Here is a 22,907-nt window from a genome sequence, read left to right as displayed (position 1 = left end):
CACTAACAAATGAAGTTTTCAAACCCAGCCCGTTCCTGTGTGGGGAACCGCTTCCCAGGTCCTCCAGTTGGTGCCACTCCCAAGCACCAGATGACACAACTGCTTTTAAAAGTCTTCTTTATGGGCCAACAAAAAGGAAGAAAGAACAAAGAGAATGTTTCATGGCACCAGGATTAAAACTGCCAGTTCAAGAACTAAATTTTTCACACCGGCTGCTCAAAGTTTTGGCCACCAAGACTCTTCCAGAAACATCTCTGGCACACAGTAATGGCATCAAGACAGTTTCCGCTAGGATATTAGTTCCAATGTCCCACCCCCCCACCCCCATTGAAACATACCTTAACCAAGCCTCTAGATACGTCGTTTATAGAAAATGTGAAGCATAAAGGAATATCATCAACACCACCGTGAGGATGCAGTAAGCCAAATCCAACATGTGGGAACTTCTACAGGGCAGATAACCTAATTCCTACAATCAAAAAGCAACTAAGGGAAGCTGGTATGGATCAGAAGAGACATAAGAGCTCTCTGTCCATAACCTGCAGTGTGCAGAGCATTTGAATCTGGATGCAAAGAAATGTAAAAAAATTATCGAGAGTCGAGGGAAATTTAACCTGAATTGGGCATTAAATTATATCAAAAAATTTGTGTTAATTTCCTTTTTTAATTTTTTAAAAATTTTTGTAAAGGTTTTATTTATTTATTTGACAGAGAGAGACAGACAAAGAGAGAGCACAAACATGGGGAGCAGCTGAGGGAGAAGGAGAAGCAGGCTCTCTGCTGGGCAGGGAGCCTGACACGGGACTCAATCCCAGAACCCTAGGACCATGAGCTGAGCTGAAGGCAGGTATTTAACCAACTGAGCTACCCAGGTGCCCCCTTCTGTTAATTTCTTTAGGTATGAAAATAACATTGTGATTATGTTTTTATTGAAAAGTCCTTATCTGTTAGAGATTCATATTGAAGTATGTATGATAAAATGTTTAATGTCCAGATTTGCTTTAAAGTGGCCCATTAAAAATAAGTGTGTGATAGGAATGCAAACTAGTCCCACCACGATGGAAAACAATATGCAGGTTCCTCAAAAATTAAAGTAGGTTTACTATACAATCCAGCAATTCCACTTCTGGGTTTATACCCAGAGGAAATGAAAACAGGAGTTCAGCGAGATATCTGCACTTCCATGTTTATCGTAGCATTATTCACAATAGCCATGATATGGAAACAACCCAAATCCCATCAATGGATGAATGGATAAAAAAGATGTGATACATATACACAATGGAATATTATACTGCCACGAGGAAGGATATCCTCCCATTTGCAACAACATGGATAGACTTTGAGCAATTACACAAAGTCAGTCAAACAGAGAAAGACAAGTACTGTGTGATATCACTTTTATGTAGAATCTAAAAAAGTTAAAACTGTAAAAATTAGAGATTACCAGGGGATGGAGTGGGGGGGGGGGATAAGAGTGATGGTGTTTAAAGACACAAACTTATAATGAATAATAAATAAGTCTTAGAGATGTAATGAATCTAGACAATAATGTTGTACTGTAATTATGTAATGTGATAAATATCACTACATTGGCAATCATATTATCATATATAAATGTATCAAAATAACACACTATATACCTTAAATCAACACAATGTTACATGTCAAATTTATTCAATTAAAAAATATGTGTATTATGGGAGGGATAGATGAAACAAGAATGACAAAATATTGATCATTATGAAAGCAGAATAATGGGTATATTATTCTTTCTTCTTTTGCATAAATTTGAAAAAATTTCCATAGTAAAAAGCTTCAAAAGAGAAAGCTCCAGGGGGGCAGGGATTTTAGTCTATTTCTGTCAGTGCTGTAGCCTCTGTACCTAGAATGGTACTTGGCACATAATACAAGCTCAATAAATATTTGTTGCTAGAAGGGCCCGGTTCTTGAAGATTTCAGTCTCAGTCAAGATATAACTATTATGTCCAATGAGTTTAGAAATCACAGAAGTTGCCTGTGTATCACATGGGCACTCTAAAATGGGAAGCATTCAAACCTCACTAAAGCTCTATCAAATTGTCTTTCCAGCAGCTGCTTACAAAACCAATAGTTTCATCCCTGTTCACTGCAAACCATGAGCTGCTTAATAGCATCTTGATTCGGGGTTGAAAGAATGTCAGACCCACTGGAGCTTCCCCCCCAACCCTCCGTGGGTACAGAGCAGTTTGCGTCTTGTCAACAATGTATCGAATGACTCACCTAACCAAGAAAGCCATTGACAGACCAATTAGCTGGTACTGAGCCATGAGAAAGGCTCCATCGTGACAAAACCTGCATTGATAATGAGATGGGTTCTGCCATTCCTCATCTAACCATATTTGCAATATCAGGGAATAGTTAAGGCAAAAATGTGAATTGCATTTTTAGATTCACATGGGGTTCAACCCAAGAAGAATAAGTTACAGTTTATCTTTTTAAGGCCCATCAAAAAAAAAAAACCCAAACAATATCTTCATCATCATCAAAATAATCACAACCACAAGCACTGAATGACACTTAGAAAGGCAACCAAATTGCATCTGGTCCATCAAATCACCAGAAATAACCCGAATGCCTCCCAGCTGAAGGGAAGTAGGGACTCTACCACAGTTAAGAATCACCCCCTGTTTTTTAGGATAGGAGAAAGAGTGTTGGGGCTGCAATCATGCGTGACCTGAGTTGGAACCCCAAAACCATCTCTCCCTAGCTCTGTGAACCTAGCAAATCACTTAACTTCTCTGAGCCTTAGTTTGCTCCGTTATAAAATGAGATCATGAACACCTGACTCTGGGGCACCTGGGTGGCTCAGTTGGTTAAGCATCCCACTCTTGATTTCAGCTCAGATCATGATCTCAAGGTCGTCTGCTTGAGATTCTCTCCCCCTCCTGCTCTCTCTGCACCTCCCCCTACTCCCATGTTCTCTCGAGCACATGGTCTCTCTCTAAAATAAATAAATAAAATCTTTAAAAAAAAAAAAAAAAACCTGCCTCCAAGTGTCATGCATATAAGGCCTGACTCCAAGTGGGTGCTCAGTAAATACCTGGATAAAAATATAGATGTGGTCATGAAACGTGTCCATGAAAAAAGAAACTCTGTTTCTAACAAACTGCCAAAGAAACAGTGTTAGTCCTAGGGATTTCCCAAGAGGGAGAGCACATTGCAGGATGAGGTGATCAGGAAAGGCTTCACAGAATAGATATACTTTGAGTTAAGTGGGGAGGATAATGAGCTCCCGTTACATAAGTGAGGAACTAGCATTTACTGAGCGTTTAGTATGTGCTATCCATGTTCTAAGCACTTCCATGAATTATTTTACTCCTGAAGGAGAACTATCATTTTAGGGGCCCCTGGGTTAAGCGTCCAACTCTTGGTTTCTACTCAGGTCATGATCTCAGGGACCTGATATCAGGGTTATGGGATCGAGCCCCACATGGGGCTCTGCGCTGAGCAAGGAGTTTGCTTAAGTTTCTCTCTCCTCTCCCTCTGCCCCTCCCCCCTCAAATAAATAAATAAATAAATCTTTAAAAAATCACACAGTAAATAGCAGAATCAGGATTTGAACCCATGCAGTCTAGTTCAAGAGATTAAACTCTTAACCATGACACTTTGCAAGAGAAAGGATTGGAAGCAGAAAAGCTAGCCATGTGTTTGAAGGATGTAAAGAGTCTAGCTGGCACAGATCTCAGGGTATAGACTGGTAGAAGATGAGCTGGAAAGGGAGTTTGAGGCTAGATCAAGAATGGCCTCGAATGTCACACAAGGAGGCTTAGAGACTCTTGTGAGGATGAAGAAAAACCACCATAGAATCTGTCAGCAATTTCAAAATAGAAACTCCTACCTAACCTTTATGCCCCCTGTTACGCTCTCCTAATAAAAAGTCTGAAACAAAAGCATACTTAAAAATTCAAGCATTTTGAAGTGAAATTATCAACTAAAAATAAAGTTGCCTGAAGAGCGTTAGCTTTTATCAATTCAATTTAACTAGTTCTTTTAAATAGCAAATTATTTTCACAAATGATTTCTCCACAGACAGCTTAATTTAACTTACTGTTACATACGCACAGTAATGACCTGCATTCAAAATGAAGTTGAGACAAGTTATACAGATGTCCTTGGGGGATGGAAATCTATTGTTTCTGCCTTTCCCATTGCACCCCATTAACGATGTTGCAGCATAACAATAACACCTACATATCACCATTTTAACCACTCAGTTATTATATAATAATGTAATAACATAATAATCTTTTGGATATGTGCACATTGCACAGAAGCACAGTCCCAGGGAACAAACACCAGCCTTTTTACTTCCTTGGGTGCTGTCCATCCAGCAAGGTGCTGATGGACTTGCTACCCACCCTACTGCACTCCACTTTCCTTGGCACCATGATCTCTATTTCTCCAGCCTCACACAAGCCTTAACTCAGACTTCAAAGCAGCGAGTCAAAGTTCAGCTTGTCAAGTGAGGCTCCATACACCCACCAAGAGCTGCATTTTCACTAATTTAGAGGCATCGTTGCTAGTAATAATAGCCTAGCATCTTTGGAAGCAAAGGCCAGTGACATCATGGTCACTTTTGTGCCTCTATTGCAAAGGCCACTGGCCATGCCCAGGTCTCAGCTGCATCTAAGATTAGCCACCCTCAGTCCACACATTCCTCAGCTCCTACAATCTGAAGAAGTTCAAGAAAAGAGGTGTGGTCTCTGAGGGGAGCTTCTGGTCCTCATTTGTCAAGCACTTACTAAATAATTCTTAGTATCAGTAAATACCATTAGATAGGGGACTTTCTAACCTGAGACGAAAAAAAATAAAATTCAAAAATTTGGGGAGCAGGATAGAATCCCAGACTTTGAAGTCAGACATATAGGGTTTGCCCGGAACTGAAAGGGTTTCTGGGTTGTGGCACTTTCAGTTTTAAAAACCAGGACACTGCCAGAGATACCAGAACAATTTGGTCACCTACAGACAGATCAAAGTTCAAATTTAATTAGCTTCGGGACCTTGAACAAGTAAAATAACCTCTCAAAGACTCAGCTTCCTCGTTTATAAAATTGGTATCACAGTGATGTGGGAAACAAAGGCAGAAGAAAAATCATTAAATTTCTTTACTACCTACAGCATATGGACAAGTCCTTGAAACAGGCAGAGTGACATTCCCCTAGGGACTCAACTGCCTGGATGTGGACATTTTGCTAAGGGCAAAAGGCAATCCTAGCCCTGATGCACACCTCCCCCCAACCCCAGGATCCTGTAAACATACTTTAACATAAAAAAATTCTTTTGGAAATTTCCTTTATCTCTAAACCCCCAAGATACGTGTTGGCAATCATCCCCCAAGCATATGGCCCACCAATATACATCTGAAGGGTCTCATGACTAAGGTTTTATTAGATGTTAATAAATGATTTTTTCGTAACAAAAGCTAGTCCCCCAAGGTCCTGGAAACCTTGCTTCCAAATTCCTTAGAGACTTACCTTCGTTATCCCTAACCCCCTCCCAACTTGAAAGTCTATAATGGGCCACTCCTCATGACCCCAGGGCAGCTCTTTCTACCCACGGGCCCTGTCCCCATGCTTTAATAAAACCACCTTTTTGCACCCAAGACCTTCTTGGCCATCGGCTTCGAACCTTAATGTCTTTCCTACATCAATAGTAGGACCTACTCTATCATATATTTCGTGTAAGAATTCAATAAGTTACTGTATAAAAAGAGCTAAGCACAGTGACTGATGCTGAATAATTGCTCAGTAAGTGTTAATACTGTATATGTAATCAATAATTATAAGATAACATTGAATGAGAGGCTCAATTAGGTATTTAAGCAACTAAAAAAAAAAATCAGATAAGGAAGAATTGGATCATAAGAAAAGGTTCCATAGTGGTAGGGTTGACACATAAAATACAGACTGCCTGATTAAATTTGAATTTCAGATAACCAGCAATTTTTTAGTATAAGTATATACCAAGTTATTTCTAAAAATTATTGTCTATCTGAAATTCAAATTTAGCTGGATATATCTGGGTATTTTATTTGCTTAAAATGGCAAGAGAGAAGAGACAAACACCAGGCGGAGGGATGAACATGAGTGGCAGTGGACCCAAGAGAGGAGCCACACATGGGACAGTCTTGTAAGTTTTTAGAAGGAACACCTTAAGACGCAGGCCAAAGAGCCTAGATTTGACACAGAGTATCTGGGAGAGTTGGAGGTAAAGTGCTGGGGTCCTGGGATAAAGTGGGGATGGAAAGGAAGGAATGCTTCAGAGAAAGAATGAATGAGCATTTGTGAAGGGAAAGAATGGATCTGAGGGTTTGACCCCAAGGCACTATGAGAGAGACTCTGTGATCAAGGAGATCTGGTCTGTGGCTGTCCTTGTAGTCAGGTGGGTGGCCTGAACTCAGGGTGGGGGTGGGGATGGGGGTGGAAAAAGAATTGGAAGCAGAGAGATGTTGTGAAGGAAGGTAAGGTCTGTGGAGAAGGCATGACTAGAGTTCTGAATATGAATGCGTCCTTTCGCTATGAAAACTTCCTTATCCCTGCAGGGTCATTACTGGTGAACTGAATAAGCGATTACATGTAACTCTAGAGAAGCCTCATGAGGTAAGTTAACTCAGACCAAGAAAAAAAAAATTAGGGCATTTAATGCCCTCTTTGCTAGAACCTTAGTTGTAAGAAGAGATTAAAGATTTGGAATTCATACAATTCCCTTGTTGCTTCCCTTCCTCCTGAGACCCCACGGGGTTCTCGTGCCCCCCAGTAATGACTGAGTTCTTCAAAGAGAGTGAGTTCAATGCAGCCAGCTAGTGAGGGGCCTGGGGACTCAGGGAATTTCCCTCAGCACCTGCATCACTATTTTTGACCTCCCAAGTAGGTTGCTTTTTTGCTGATGTGCATATACGAAATTCTACTCTTGGGGCAAATGAAAAACCCGCAGCCCCATTTGGTAGTGTTTCCCCAGAAGGGCAGTACTTCTCTTTAGAAACACTTCCTGGTGTGAACCTGTAATTCTGATTCAAAGAAGCAAATGGTTCAGAATATCTGCCTTGAGGTATATGTGAAACCAAAAACCAATAGTCCTCAAAGAACCAGACCCAAAGGATCTTCTTAGAAACTCACCTTGAAGCACTTTATCAAGTTCTGATGACTCACACTGACATTCTTCAAGGTCATTTCCCACCTCTGCCCAATGTGAGAAAGCTGTCCCTTCAACATTCCCACCTCTGGATCCTTGTATCGGCCATTCCTTCGCCTAGACTTTACCTGCAATCTACCTCCACCTCTCCAAATCCTACTACCCTTCCAGACCCTTCCTACATCTCACCCCATCTATGCAGAGCTAGCTCTCTAATTTCTCCCTTTCACTAAAGAAGGACACATTTTAAAACCCAATTATATGCTATTTTGTATACTAGTCACTCATATGGAAGCATTTTTCCTGCCTTTCCAGTAAGGCTGTAAATTCCATGAGGGCAGGGAACATTTCTTTCGTATGCCTAAAAGCACTCCATACCTACTTGCCGTATTAAATTTAAAATTGAAAGTTGTAACAAATGTACCACACTAATGCAAAATGTTAATAATAGAGGAAACTGTCAGGGGGCACAAGGGGCTTGCAGGAACCCCCTGTACTGTCTACCTAGTTTTCTATAAACCTAAAACTACTCTTTAAAAATAAAGACTATTGATTTAAAAATGTCTAATATCTTTCTCCAAATCCTGAGTTCCTTCCTCTCTTTCAAGGGACAGAAGGAAGCAAAGAAGGAAAAGGCAAAAAAGACATTTAAAACGTAGACCAATATGCTGAAGTCAGTTGTTTTCCTGGATACTAGCAATGAACAACTGGAATTTGAAATTAGAAGCAACACCGTCAACAGTATCAAAAAAGAGAGAGAGACTTAGGTATAATCTAACAAAATATTTACAAGATTTATATGAGGAAAACTACAAAACTTTCACCAAAGAAATCAAAAAAGGTCTAAATAAATGGAGACCTATCCCATGTCCATGGATAGGAAGACTCAAGATTATTAAGTCAGTTCTTCCCAACTTGATCAATGCATTCAATGTATTTCCAGTCAAAATTCCAGTATATTATTTTGTGCATATTGACAAACTGATTCTAAAGTTTATATGGAGGGGCCCCTGGGTGGCTCAGTCAGTTCAGTGTCTGCCTTCAGCTCAGGTCATGATCCCAGGGTCCTGGGATAGAGCCCCACATCAGGCTCCCTGCTCAGTGAGGAGCCTGCTTCTCCCTCTCCCCGCTGCTCATGCTCTCTCTAGCTCTCTCTCTCTCTCTCTCTCAAATGAGTAAATAAAATCTTAAAAAAATAATAAATAAAGTTTATATGGAAAGGCAAAAAGCCCAGAATGACCAACACAATGTTGAAGAAGAAGAAAGTCAAACAACTGATGAGACTTAAAGACATGATAAAGCTACAGTATTCAAGAGAATGTAGTATTGGCAAAAGAAAAGACAAATAGATCAGCGGAATAGAATACTGAACAAAATATACCGGCACAAAAACATATTTACACAAATGCAGTCAACCACTCTTTCACAAAGGAGCAAAGAGAATTCAATGGAAAAAGAATAGTGTTTCCATAAATGATGCTGGAACCACCGGACATTCACATAAGAAAAATGAATCTAGGGGCGCCTGGGTGGCACAGCGGTTAAGCGTCTGCCTTCGGCTCAGGGCGTGATCCCGGCGTTATGGGATCGAGCCCCACGTCAGGCTCCTCCGCTAGGAGCCTGCTTCTTCCTCTCCCACTCCCCCTGCTTGTGTTCCCTCTCTCGCTGGCTGTCTCTATCTCTGTCGAATAAATAAATAATAAAATCTTTAAAAAAAAAATGAATCTAGACACAGACCTTACATCCCTCCTGAAAACTAACTCAAAATGGATTATGGGTATGTAAAATGCAAAGTTATGAAACTTCTAGAAAATAACATAGGAGACAATCTAATGACCTTGCATTTGGTAATGAGTTTTTAGATACAACACCAAAAACAAGCTGGACTTCATTGGGACTTAAACTTCAGCTCTGCAGAAAACTCTGTTAAAAGAATGAAAAGCAGCCATAGACTGGGAGAAAATCTTTGCAAAACACATATCAGATGAAGGACTTGTACCCAAAATATACAAACAAGTCCTAAAAATGAACAGTAAGAAAGCAACTCAACTTAGGAAAATGATCTGAACAGACCTCACCAAAGAAGATGGCAGGTAAACCTTGCGAAAAGATGCTCAACGTCCTAGGCTATCAGGGAACTGCAAATTAGAACAACAACAAGGTACGACTACACACCTATTAGGATGGCTAAAATCCCGAACACTGACACCACCAAATTCTGGCAAGAATATGGAGCAAGAGGAACCCTCATTCCTTGCTGGTGGGAATAAAAAATGGCACAGCCACTTTGACAGACAGTTTGGCAGTTTCTTACAAAGCTAAGTACTGTATTGTCTTACCTTAATATGCAGCAGTCTCACTCCTAGATATTTACCCAAGTGATTTGAAAATTTGCCTCCAAAAACCTGCATATGAATATTTTTATCAGAGTTCCTCATAATTACCAAAACTTGCAAATAACCAACACGTCCTTCAGTAAGGGAATGAATAAAACAAATTGTGGTACAGCTATACAATGGGATATTGAAAGTGATCAAAAGAAATGAGTTATCGAGCCATGAAAAGACTAGGAAGACCCCTAAATATAGATTGTTAAATGAAAGAAGCCGGTCTGAAAAGGCTACCTACTGTATGATTGCAACGGTATGACATTCTGGAAAAGGCAAAAGAAGAGAGATAGTAAAAAGATCAATGGTTGCCGGGGGCTGGGGACGGAGGAAGAGAAGATGAACAGGTAGAACACAAGGATTTTTAAGGGCAGTGAAATCGTTCTGGACGGTACAGTAACGGTGGGTACACGACGTTATGCATTTGTCAAAAGCCAGAGAATATACACCACAAAGAATGAACTGTCATGTAAATTATGAACTTCAGGTAACGGTAATGTATCAATATTGGCTCATCAATTGTAAAAAATTAAAAAAAAAAAAGGAGTGGATTGTGAAGCATTTTTAATACTTCATTCGGTTTTTCAGCACCGAAATGCCTTTTTGATTTTTTGGTGTTATTCTGTAGGAAAGGATATACTTCTGTAAAATGTGTCTAAATTGCCTCACGGCGTTATGTCCATCTACTGAAACCCATGTTAATTTGTCTAGAATAATAATACACTTTGTTCGGGATGCTCACCTGTGCCTTAGCACAAATGAGCTTTCATCGGAGGCCCGGTGGGCATGAGATCCATTTTATAATGAAACTTACCCCGTCATGACACTGTCCTCTCAATGTCACCCAGAAAAAAAAGAAGAGTCAATTTCTCATGGGTCTTCCTCAGCAAGAGCACCAGTTGTTTGGAGTGTTGGTGGGGAGTCTATGAAAATAGGTGTTTTCATAATGGGCCCCTTGGGGTCCATGGGCAGATTCCAATTACAGAAAGCCAGGGTGGTGGTGGCCGGCTTCCACTTGACTCCCTGTGGTGGAGGCTTCCTCTGAATGCACCAGCCTGCTTTTTACTGGCCTCGGATACCTAATAATGACATTGCCTGGGGTGCTACGGATACCAGATTTAAAGGGCCAGAGACCAGCGTTCCAACCTTTAACCTATCTCTGAGGCTGCTGGCAGCACGGGCCAAGGAAGAAGAACGGCTAACAGGGTCTGGCCCTTCACTTCACGGTCAGGAAGAAGCCTGGAGGCTGAGGAGACTCTCCCAAAGGGAGACTGGGGAATCAACACCCGGACTGACTTCTCCCTCCTCCAGGTCCGCGGCAGTGCCTCTCTCCGGCCGGAGCGCTAGGGGTCTGCCTGCCCGGCCAGGGCGCGGGCGTAGGGAGGCTGCATCTGGAGGGCCAAACAGAAGGTAGCCGGCGCTACCCGGGTCGGAGGGTTATAACCTGGCCTGGGCCTCCTCAGAACTCCAGAAACTATTCTTTTTCTACCAACAGGGTTAGCTCTGCTCTCTGCTATAAAGAGACCATTTCGAACAGAAATCTGAATGGATTTTGTCATGATTTCTGATGAGAAGACATCGTGTTGACCTTTTAAGCTGCAGCAACGGATGAGGGAATAACTTGGAAAAGCAGCCTGTGGGGTCCGTGGTCCCGTCTTGAGGTGTTGCTGACACCTGGCCTGTAATTATTGGAGCCAGTACAAATTTCACAGTCACTGACTCGAGTGTGCAAAAACGTAATTTTCTCTATTCTTCTATAATTGAGTGTAATTTCTGCCTTGAGCCTCCGTTCTGCCTCAAAGCAGAGAAGATTTAATCTAGTCACTCTCAGATAAACTCGTTCAAATTCAGTCATTTCTTAGCCAATTCAAGTTTATAATTCAGTCACAATTAGGTTTGAAACTCTCTTCCTCTCTTTCTCCCTCTGCTCTTTCCTGGAACTGATCTCAGCTCCCCAGGGCTTATCCGAGGAGCTGCACTTGTTGGTCTTACTCTATCCTGTCTGGCAGATGAAACGTGTTCCCTTGAGAGTGGTCCGGGTGGTCTGTGGGACATAAGTGGGTTCCCACGAGTTCTCTCCGTTGAGAGGGCAGCTCCATCCTCAGCCAGTTCTCAGCCTCATCCTGGGCTGGCTGACCCCTGGCTTTCTCTTCTCTCTTTCTCTGGTAGGTTTGTTCCACATGGAAGTCTTCAGGACATTCCAGGTTTCCTCTTATGCCAGTCTGACCTGTGGGAGACTGGGGTGGGCAAGTCTCCCATCCTTTCGTACCTAGACATGCCACACCAGCCTTCCTATTCTGCTGCTTCAAGGTGACATGAGGCACTTCTCCCCACGGCTTGCTGGCCTGCTATCTCCCGGTGTCAGGCTGTGGCCCAGGAAGAAGGCACGAGAACCTCTTCTCTCAGGACCCTCCAGGGGAGGTCTTGCAATCAGAGGCAGACACAGAAGTCCCACACTCACACACAACCCTGTGGCTTCTCACCCAGCTCCGTCCCATTCATAGCTCAGGAGGTGTTCTCTAACTATTGGAAGAGGTTGGGGGGGCGCATAGTCTGTCCCCTCCAATCCCTTTGCAGATCTTTTCTGTCCTATCCCTGAGTGGAGCCTCTGAACCTCGATGTCAGCAATTCATTGACTTGCTCTCTGGTGCTTCACTCAACCCCACCATGGCTGTGAGGAAAGGGGCCTGAGAGGCCCTGAAAAGATCTGACGAGTATAAGGACAGACAAAAGCGCACCAATTAACATTCCACATCTCAGTCTGCCACAGCGTGGTCCGCCTCATGAGGCATGACTAACCGGAATTAGACTTCATGACTGATGTTGGCTCAGAAGAAAATTCTAAATGAGACTATTCCAAAAATCTGGGGGCTTTGGAAATAACTACTTGTGGAAATACATCTTTCTGACCACCCCCACCACCCCACCACTCCCAAGCCCCCTCTCCCCATTGCTGACTACTCATCTGGATATGTAAATTACTGAAGGATGGTGATCAAATTCACCTCAAGAATCACATTTCTTATCATCATATACTTTAAAGCTCATCTCTCACCTGAGCGCTCACTTAACACATTTTCAAGTCACCCCATTAGTTTGCCATTTTGTGGCCCCAAAGAACTTAGTAGCATGTCAGCCAGTTCGCTACCATTTTAAGAATTCTTTAATACATCAAAACCAGTCCCAGAAATTTTCAAGAGGCCATGATTTAGTTATCCATCTGAAATGTGTCCATTTCCAATGTGTCCTTGAAATGTGTTAACTGTTCCAGAGACAAAACTCAATCTAGCTAAGTTATGCCCCCCCCCATTTCACGGGAACCCAACACTTAAAAATAATAACTTCCTGAAATAATACTACTAATAATTTCCCAAATGTAAATTTGCGAAGGTATTTTACAAGGTATAAATTTAACCTTTCTAAACATGACAACAAAGTTAAAAATTATAAAGAAAAAGACTGAAAAGTTGATCATGTGAAATGATAACTTCTGTACTCCAAAAAATATCATAAATGAAATTAAAAAGGAAAACTTAAAAAAACATACTGGCAACATGGCAACATATATGACCAAATGAAATACGAATATATTAAAGATTAAGAAAACAAAGTTAAATGCCCCAATATCTAAAAATGAACAAAGGATGTACAAGTAATCCCTGAAAGAACATATGTAAGGGGCCAAGAGAGCACATAGTTTTTAACATACACAAACTCTCCAATATATTCATGTATGCAAATAGAAATGAGATGCCGTTTTTCCTCTTCAAAATCAGCAGATTTTTTTTTTTAAGGACAATATCGAATGCTGGCAAGTTTGCTATAAAGTAGATATGTATGCACATCGCTGCTGGGAATGTAGACTGGTATAATCTATCTTCCTGGAGAGTAATTCCACAGTTTGTACCAAAAGGCTTAAAAATATTTATATTCAGGGGGAGCATAACTCCCCACTCCCTAAGTGTGGCTTCCCGTCATACTTCCAAAGAGTACAGTAGAGAAAGAGGATGGGGAAATAACTTCCCAGCCGAGCAGTCTCACACATCGCACCAGCCTGGTGATCAAGGTCAACACCGGCAGCTGTAAATCATGTTGATAGTATGTACTCTTGATATGATGTAATAAAAATGGCACATTACCTCTATGGTCTTCCTCTCAAAAACCCATAACTCTAATCTAATCGTGAGACAAACATCAGACAAATCCCCATTGAGGGACAGCCAACGATTTGACCGGTGCCTCTCAAAACTGCCAAGGTCATCAAAAACAAGGCAAGTTTGAGACTGTCATAGTCAAGAGGAGCCTAAGAACTCATGAGGACTAAATGTGGTGTGGTGTTCTGGATGGGATTCTGAAACAGAAAAAATGACATTAGGTAAAAAACTAAGGAATTCTGACTAAAGTATGGGCTTTGGCTAATAATTATAAAATTGGTTTATAATTGTAATAAATATACCACACTAACATAAGATGTTATTATAGGGGAAACTGTGTTGAGGGGGAGTATATGGGAACTCCCTGCTCAATTTTTCTGTAAACTTAGAGCTATTCTAGAAAAATTAATTCAATTAAATTATTTTAATGTTTACATTTTTTGGCTAAGCAATTCCACATCCAGAAATCATCCTTAGGAAATAATCACAAATGTGGTCAAAGATTTACCTACAAGGATATTTCAGTGTTATTTAAAATAGAGATAACCTAAATATGGAAAGAATAGGAGCCTGAGAGTCAGCCAGACCTGAGGTTTAAGTCCCCACCTGACTACTATCAAGATGTTCATCTTTGGGGCGCCTGGGTGGCACAGCGATTAAGCATCTGCCTTCGGCTCAGGGCGTGATCCCGGCGTTATGGGATCGAGCCCCACATCAGGCTCTTCCACTATGAGCCTGCTTCTTCCTCTCCTACTCCCCCTGCTTGTGTTCCCTCTCTCGCTGGCTGTCTCTCTCTCTCTCTGTCGAATAAATAAAATCTTAAAAAAAAAAAAAAGATGTTCATCTTTGCTAAGCATGGGCTTCGCAGACACAGCCTATCCATTTGGTCACCCTCTCTCTTCTCCAATTCACTTAGCCACAGACGAGGTACGTGTGGTTATGTCTATATGCATTTCTATAAAGTCTTCTCTCCGAGAAACATCTGCATGGGGAAGAAGAGTTAGCAAATTCATAAACTGTACTTTGATTTATACCTGTGGACTCTGCTATTTATCTTTTTGTTAAAGTAAGAGATTGTTGACTTGATTATAAACAACACGGCTTTTCCCTTAAGTATTTTGAAACAGGGTATCATGGAAAATGCTTATAATGTGTTTTTAGTGAACAAGGATAATATAATGGCATGTAAAGTATGATTAACAGCTATGCAGAATATATATACAAGTAGAAGAAAAGAGTGGAAGGTAATAAGCAAAAATAAAATTACAATGCTTGTGAAATGCAAGCATGTTTATGAAATGCAAACATTTTTGCTGAGATAACATCTCTTACTTTAAAATATCTCTGGGAATAGAAGTCCAATCTTCGTCTTCCTCTGCTAGTGACTTTAATCATAGTTTATATAAAGCTATTTTACATGTTCAATTCCCTGGCCCCAACCACCACTCTGGCTAGCTAGCATTCCAGGAAGTAAGCCAGCTGAGGGCCAGAGACCCAGAATCTGGGCTGAGGTCAGTGATGGCGGAACATGGGACTTCCTGTGGGATCTAGAATTTAGAGCTAGGGGTTATCTGAAAGTCCCCATCCAGGGACAAAATTAAAATCAATGACCATCCAGCCAAGTCATCAATCCAAAGGGATTAGTCAGAGACAGCAAAGCTTTAGAAGAGCAACCTGGAGGACTTCTTTGGGTTGCAGAGCAAATCAAAGTTACTTCTCATAGACTCCTGCAAGCCTCCTCCTGGCGGGGCCAGAATCTGAGCGTGTGACTGAAAAGTCCAACAGGAGATGAACCATCAATTCTAAGTGAAGCTTGAAACGCAGATATCCTATCCCCAAAATGCTGTAGGAATAACACCAGCTTTGGAATCAGAGAGACAGGGGTCCAAATCCCACATCAGCTATATGCTAGTTATATGACCTGAGCAAATTACTGGAATCTTTTCAGACTGTGTCCTCATCTGGAAACGTGGGTGTGGCAGAGGAAACTCCTTGGCCACCAAAAGTTGGGGCTTGCCTTCCACGGTATAGAGATGTTGCCGAAAAGTGGTCCTACCAGGGACTGATGACATTTCGCAGCCCATCTGCATCTAAGTGAGGCCATGGAACAAGTCCTAGACATTAAAATGTGAGCAGCAATGATGGGTGTCAACTCTGAGCAAAGACAGTTGAGTATTTGGTATGCATTCCCCACACTCCTCCCCTTCTGCCTTGGAGGTCATGTGAATCTGTTGACGTAGGTCATGTATTGAGCCTGGGTGGCCCAATCGGTTAAGCATCTGCCTTTGGCTCAGGTCATGATCCCAGGGTCCTGGGACTGAGTCTTGCATTGGGCTCCCTACTCAGCGGGGAGCCTGCTTCTCCCTCTCCCCCTGGTTGTGTGTGCACGCTCTCTCTCTCTCCCCCTCTCTGTCCAATAAATAAATAAAATCTTTGGAAAAAAAAAAAGAAAGAAAGAAACTGCTGACGTTTCCATGAGGAAGGGCCTGGATCTCCACTTGAAGGAGAGCTATTTAAGACAGCAACTCAACTAAGAACGTCAACGTTAGCATTACGTGGGCAGCAATAACTCTCCATGCATTGTCACTGAGATTTGGAGGTTGGTTGTTAGAGGCGAGAAGTAAGTCTATGCAATAAAACAGCTTTTCCTAGCATGCAAAAAAAAAAAAAATTGGATGAATTTTGCCAAATTTGGAAGCTCCATTTAGGAGGATACTTTGATTCCACATAGAGGCTACATAGTATAGATGAAATTTATTTTGGTAGCTCCTCAGAGACATCTCAAAGAGTTAAGCAGTCCACCTTCAGAGATACCACAGAACGTCTGTGTGACCGCTGATTAAGACAATAAGCCACACATATGAAGATTCAGTGAAAATAAGGTTTCTAATGTGATTACGAAAAGAGAAGCCACTCAAGGCAGATACTTGAAGGTCACTTGGTGATTCCTGATAAGAGTACTTATCACATGGGAGCACCTGGGTGGCACAGTCAGTTAAGCATCTGACTCTTGGTTTTGGCTCAGGTCGTGATCTCAGGGTCATGAGATTGAGCCCCATGTTGGACTCTCTCTCCCTCTGCCCCTGCCCCCCAAAAATAAATAAATCTTTTAAAAAACTGCTTATCACATGAGCAACTCTGGATGGATTGCACCAACATCTATAATAATAACCAGATTAATTTTTTAATACTGAGTAATGATTCTCCTCAGCAAAGCAGGAGAGGCGAGCTAGTGAAATGATATATGTAAAGTCCCTAACGCCACACCTGGAACACAAACATTAGCTCCTTTTTCCTGACAGCTCACTACAACAGTTGCGTATTGCCTGTTTATCCCACATCTGGCTCAGGGAATTGTGTGCAAAGATCATCCCTTCAGATCCGAAGGACCAGATATGCCCAAGGCCTTGGGTAGCAAGAAATGTTTAAGGTTCAGGAGAGCTCACTAGTGACACTGACAGAACTTGAGAAATAAGACATCTTATCAGATTGCTTAAATGACCTATAGTATTGGCTCAAAATTGATGCCACAGTAGAACTTCCTTTTATTGATCAATTAGCTCAAAGCTACATGATTTAAAAAATGGGGTAGAATTTATGCAACATGCTGAAGGGCAAGGGTGAGCCCTTAGTAAGTTAATGTTTACTGTGCATAGCTATCTTCTCGATGTCATGGTTTGACCTATAAATGATACTCCACATTTTTAAATTTTTGGTGAGCTTTTGAATATGGAGGCTAATTTTTCTCTCCTTGAATGTGAACTGTACTTAGAGACTGTCTTCCAAAGAATAAAATGTGGAGAGAGTGAAAGCATATGGCTTCTCAGATGAGGATAGAGTGACCTTCTTCTTGCTCTCTCTTGGACAGCTCGCTCTACAGAAAGCCAGCTGCCATGTTGTGAGGACATTGAAGCAGGCCTGTGGAGAGGCCCACCTGATGAGGAACGGATGACTCCTTCGGACATCAAGCAAAGAATGGAGACTTTCTGTCACTAGTCATGTGAATGATCGACTACCTTGGCCGCAAGTCAGCCAGCCCCAGTCAAGCCCTCAGATGACTGCAACCCTGGTTAATGCCTTGACTGCAACCTCCTGAAAGACCCTTAGCCAGAACCACCCTGTGAGTTGCTCCCAAATTCCCGACCCACAGAAACACAGTGTTTCATAATGAGACAATGTTTGCTGTTTTAAGCTCCTAAATTTTGAGGTAATTTGTTTGGGGTTTCTGTTGTTGTTGTTATTTATTTATTTATTTATTTATTTATTTATTTGACAGAGAGAGACAGCCAGCGAGAGAGGGAACACAAGCAGGGGGAGTGGGAGAGGGAGAAGCAGGCTCCCAGCGGAGGAGCCCAATGCGGGGCTTAATCCCAGGACCCTGGGATCACGCCCCAAGCCGAAGGCGGACGCTTAATGACTGAGCCACCCAGGCGCCCCTGGAGGTAATTTGTTAGGCAACAATAGGCAACTAATACAGGGGCCCTTTTCCAAGATCAAGAGCATTATAGCTGGGACTCTTTCAGGCACAAAGTAAAGCATACGGTACAGCGTTTTAGTGTGTGTGTGTGTGTGTGTGTTCACATACATAAAGTACACAACTTAAGTGTACAACTCAAGGACTTTGTACATATATACGTAACCACTACCCAGGTCAAGATCTCGAACATTTCCATGACTCTAAGAAATTCCCTCATGCCCATATCCAGTTAATAACTCTTCCCCCCGTAGCCACTTTTCTGAGTTCTGTAACGATAGATCGTTTTGCATGTTATTGAAATGTATATAAATGGAATCATTCCATATGTTCTCCTTTATGGCGGGCTGCTTTCGCTCAGCATAATAATTTTAAAATTTATATTGTTACATGTTTCAGTAGGCTGTTCCTTTTATTCCTGGGGAGTATTCCATTGTACAATTATGCCAAATGTATTTCCCTATTGACAGACATCTGGATTATTTCCAATTTGAGGGTCTTATGAAAAGCTAGTGGGAATGTTCTTATACTAGTCCATTTGAGGACCTAGGCATTCAATACTCTTGGGTAAATTCTTAGGAGTGGAACTGCTGGGTCATAAGGTGGGTGTATGCTTAACTGTCAAGCAAGGTTCTAAAGTAGTTGGGTCATCTTACATTTCCACTCAAAGTAATTTTTTTTTCATTCGAGGCAAACACAGTTTGAAAAGGAAGAAAAACAAAAGTGAGTCTTGATGAAAAATGAGTGGCAATGAATAAAGAGCTTCTTAAATTATGTGGAGTAGTCAAGAAAACCATTCCACAAGGCACAGGGCTATCTGACAGCTGATCCTCCAGGCAAATACTTTTATTTTGATCATTGGTTTGGGCATAATTGTAACCGCTTAGATCAAAGGTTTCATAAAGATGATTTGACCAGGGCGCCAAATCCCGAGAGAAGAAGAATTTACATAAAGAACCCTTCAGATGCCACTCTGTTAAATGGAAGAAAGAAGCATCTTCCCACACGGCACACCTGTTTACTGAGCCAGCCTAGCACCATGACAAATGAAACAACTTCTTGATGCCTAACACAGCTCGCCCCCAGACACTGAGCCAGCTTTGTCTTTCCCATGAGTTCAGACTCAAATAAACAGATCGGGTAACTTTATTAATTATGCACTCTGGGGCATAAGGCTGTGATAGGCTCAGGCTCTGCACACAGCCCCCGTAGCCCGTCTCCAGCTTGCTCACGGCACAAGAGGTGTCTCTATGTCCTTTCTGGTTCTGAAACCATCCTGACACCCACAGGATTATTTCCATCAGTTGTACAGGGCTCCGTAGGAGAAAATGAAAACTGTCAAGCCAGAATATCAAGTTCAATCTCAGCAACTTCCAGAAATGCTCAATGCGATCTTTTTTTTTTTTTTCCTATTAGGAAAATTAGAAATTGGCAACCAGCAAAAATGAGAAATGGTTCAATAAAAAACCCTCTTCCTAGTGCAGATGACGAGAATTGTGTGTTTAAGAGCATAGGAATGACACGATGAGGAAATCCTGAGGCAACAGTGTGCTGAGCAAAGGGCCATTCTGCACGCACAGAAGGGCCAAAACCCAGATCCAGGACTGCATTATTTCCAGGTGATTCAGGAAAGGAGTGGGGCTTGGTCCTGGACTAATTCATGAATTTTCTTATGATTTTTATTGTAAGTGGCTTAGACGCCATGGGGAAAGAAATAAGAAATTCCTTTTCTTAGCAGGAAGATGGGTAGGAGAAGGAAGGGAAGAATGAAGGGGGGGTAAACAGAAGGGGGAATGAACCACGAGAGACTATGGACTCTGGGAAACAAACTGAGGGCTTCAGAGGGGAGCGGGGTGGGGGATTGGGATAGACCGGTGATGGGTAGTAAGGAGGGCACGTATTGCATGGTGCACTGGGTGTTATACACAACTAATGAATCATCGAACTTTACATCAAAAACTAGGGATGTACTGTATGGTGACTAACATAACATAATAAAAAATTATTACTAAAAAAAAAGGGAAAAAAAAGAAATTCCTTTTCTTTCTTTCTTTCCCCCTCCTTCCTCCCTCCCTGCTTCCTTCCTTCCTTCCTCTCTTTCATTTTAAATTTACCACTGGCCAGGCACTGCACCAAGCACTTACCAAGCGTGAATCAACTTAATTCCCACAAGAGCTCCATGAAGTAGGTACCATTATCCCCATTCCAAAGATGGACTTGACCCCAAGGAAGTTAAACGACTTTGGAAGCTCCCCCAACTGAAAGGAGAAGGAGCAGGATTTAAACCCAAGTCTCTCTACTCCTTGCTCTTAACTACTGACAGGTTTTACAAGTTTAAAAGGAGTTTTAAAATGGGCAGGTGCTGCCCTTCCTTTGAGAAAGATTTAATTAAAAGCCTCTTTCTTTGAGAGCATTGCCTCCCTGAGCCCCTCTGCTCCACAGGGACCAGCCTTGCACTTTATATGGCAGTGAGTTTTCTGCTTTCCCCTCCAAACCGGGGAAGATGGCTTCTCTGCTATCGGACTCACTTTTCTAGTGTAGAGGAAGGCCACCTCGCCTTCTTTATTCCCATCTTATTTGGAGACGTTCTCTGGCACTAGAGCCGTGGTGCTTGTATAAGCCACACAAACAACAATGTACTGCTTCAGTTACTGTCTATGGTGTGTTTTGGGGTCTCCTTGATAATAATAGCAGGTTGGAGCGCACTTGGCTGGAGTTGCCCTTATTAAACTGTGAAGGTCACTTCTCGGCCAGGATCCGTAGCCGGCGAGCCCTCCCTTCTTTTCCACAAATGTGGCTCTTCCAGAGCGTTTTGCAATTATGGCTCGTTTCTCTAGGTTTCATATGGCAGGTGTCTGAACAGAATTAAAAGCGTAAGCACGTGCAAAAATAATCCGCTTCCCAAGATAGTAAATGCTGAGAAGCTCTACACCAGAACACACTGAGTGCTGACTGGCTAGGGCACGATTAACCTAATAGGCTTAAAGCTCCACTCGCCCCCCGCATCTGTCAGGACACGAGCAGAACGCAGGCGCAGAATCCACGAGACTGAGGTCCTTTAGAATCGCCCTGTTGCTCACTCACAGAGGGTTCGAGACACAGAGCAACAAGACCACAGGCACCACCGCCTCTACACGGCGGGGCCGAGGAAGTGAAGAAAGCTGGTCCCGAGGACCCGGGGCCATGGACTGCAGAGCGTTCTGGCCTGGAAATTGCCTGGACCGACCAGTAAGGCTGCCTCTTGTTCCTATTGCAAGGATGATTCTCTGAAAATTGTGAAGACTGTGGGTGGGAGATGACTACAAGCTGAAATCATGGGGTGTGCGCCTTCCCACAATGACATTGTTCATAGCGTCGCTAAGAGTGGCATCCAGTTTTTTAAAAAGCCCAAAGCAATTTTGCCAGGACGTCAAGGGGGCAGTGAAAGATGCTCTGTCCCTCTGCTGGTTCCAAGCTCCACCTGCTATGACTCTGAGGGAAAGCAGCTGGGGGCCAGGTGGACCCAAAGCCCAGCTGACGGTCTCTATCAGCTCACAAGAGATCCCACTGCAGGCAAAGGGAAAGCTATGGAAGGACTACCCCCAGAAACCCAAACCTCCCGATCCCAGCCGGACAAATCACAAAGCCACATGGCCAAGGACCTTCCATCCAAGACACAGGGCTCCCACGCGTCACAAGGGGCAGCCTCTTCTGGGGAAGAGAGTGAAGAAAGGAATACCCAGCCAAGGAAGCTGAGATGCCTCACGTGTGGCCAACAGGGCCATTGCTGCCAAACCGCCCTTCCTGCTCATGAGCCTGATGGCAAAGTGGATTTCCCTGAGCCCCTGGTGAAGGCCCACCAGCACGCCTACGCCTACCTCCACTCCTGCCTCTCCAAATACGAAGCCATTCTGCGCGTCACCCATCAGGCCACCCAGACCCAAGCGCTGCTGCGGCCCATGGTCACCTTCCTGCTGCTATGTGTCGACGAGATCAACCGGCTCTTGGGCGAGATCTCCAAGGATGGAGAAATGCTTCTCCGGGAAGTTCGGGAGGATCTGGCTTGGCCGTCAAGGAACGGAGAGCCCCGGGCCCAGCCAGGTCTCCTGCCGCAGCTTCTACAGCACACAGTCAGCAAGCTGCTAGTGCTCAGGGGCTCGGTGGCCTCCGTCACCGGCAGCTTCCTGGAGGGCTCCCGTGGTTACCACCAGGCCACCGCGAGCCACTTGGGAAATAAGCTGAGCGCACAGAGGGGTGTGGATGAATGCCTCCTGAGGGCTCTGGGGCAACTGGAGAGCCTGGCGAGCGGCCGCGGGGACCCTGAGATGCAGGGTGTGCCCTTGTGCTCTGAGGACAGTGGCATCGGGGCGGACAACGAGTCTGTGCAGCTGGCGGACAAGCTGGGCAAGCAAGGCAGCTGGGACTCGGCGGCCGAGCCCACAGAATGGAAGCCGGTGCTTTTGTCCACCGTGGAAGCCAGGCTGTCGGGACAGAGCTCGCAGCAAAATCCTTTCCGCACGGGTTCAGACGGACCCCAGGACTGCCCCCTCTCGAGGCCTCTGACAGCAAAGTTTCAGCTGGTGGCACGGGGTGAAGCCAGTGACCCATGTCCCTCGAGCACAGGCCCGGAAACTACGACCGCCAGGCCTCTGAGGATGGGCAGAAGCACTCCGGGTGATTCCCTTGGGGTTGGGATCTCCATGGAAGCACGTTTTTCTAAAGGCTCCAGGGTGATGGACC

General features: G+C 43.3%; 1 protein-coding gene across 1 annotated transcript in view; it reads left to right on the top strand.

The window, feature by feature from the left end:
- Window positions 1–21,502: 21,502 nt before the first annotated feature.
- Window positions 21,503–22,907, top strand: part of PCARE (photoreceptor cilium actin regulator) — an 8,376-nt gene continuing 6,971 nt past the window's right edge. The window contains 1 exon segment of the mRNA XM_040623729.1: window positions 21,503–22,907. This exon segment is cut by the window's right edge and continues 8 nt beyond it. Coding sequence (XP_040479663.1) covers window positions 21,503–22,907 — 1,405 coding nt within the window.

The sequence above is a fragment of the Ursus maritimus genome, unplaced genomic scaffold, assembly GCF_017311325.1.
Source record: "Ursus maritimus isolate PB19 unplaced genomic scaffold, ASM1731132v1 scaffold_6, whole genome shotgun sequence".
NCBI lineage: Eukaryota > Metazoa > Chordata > Mammalia > Carnivora > Ursidae > Ursus > Ursus maritimus.
This window is presented reverse-complemented; position numbering and strand designations above follow the sequence as displayed.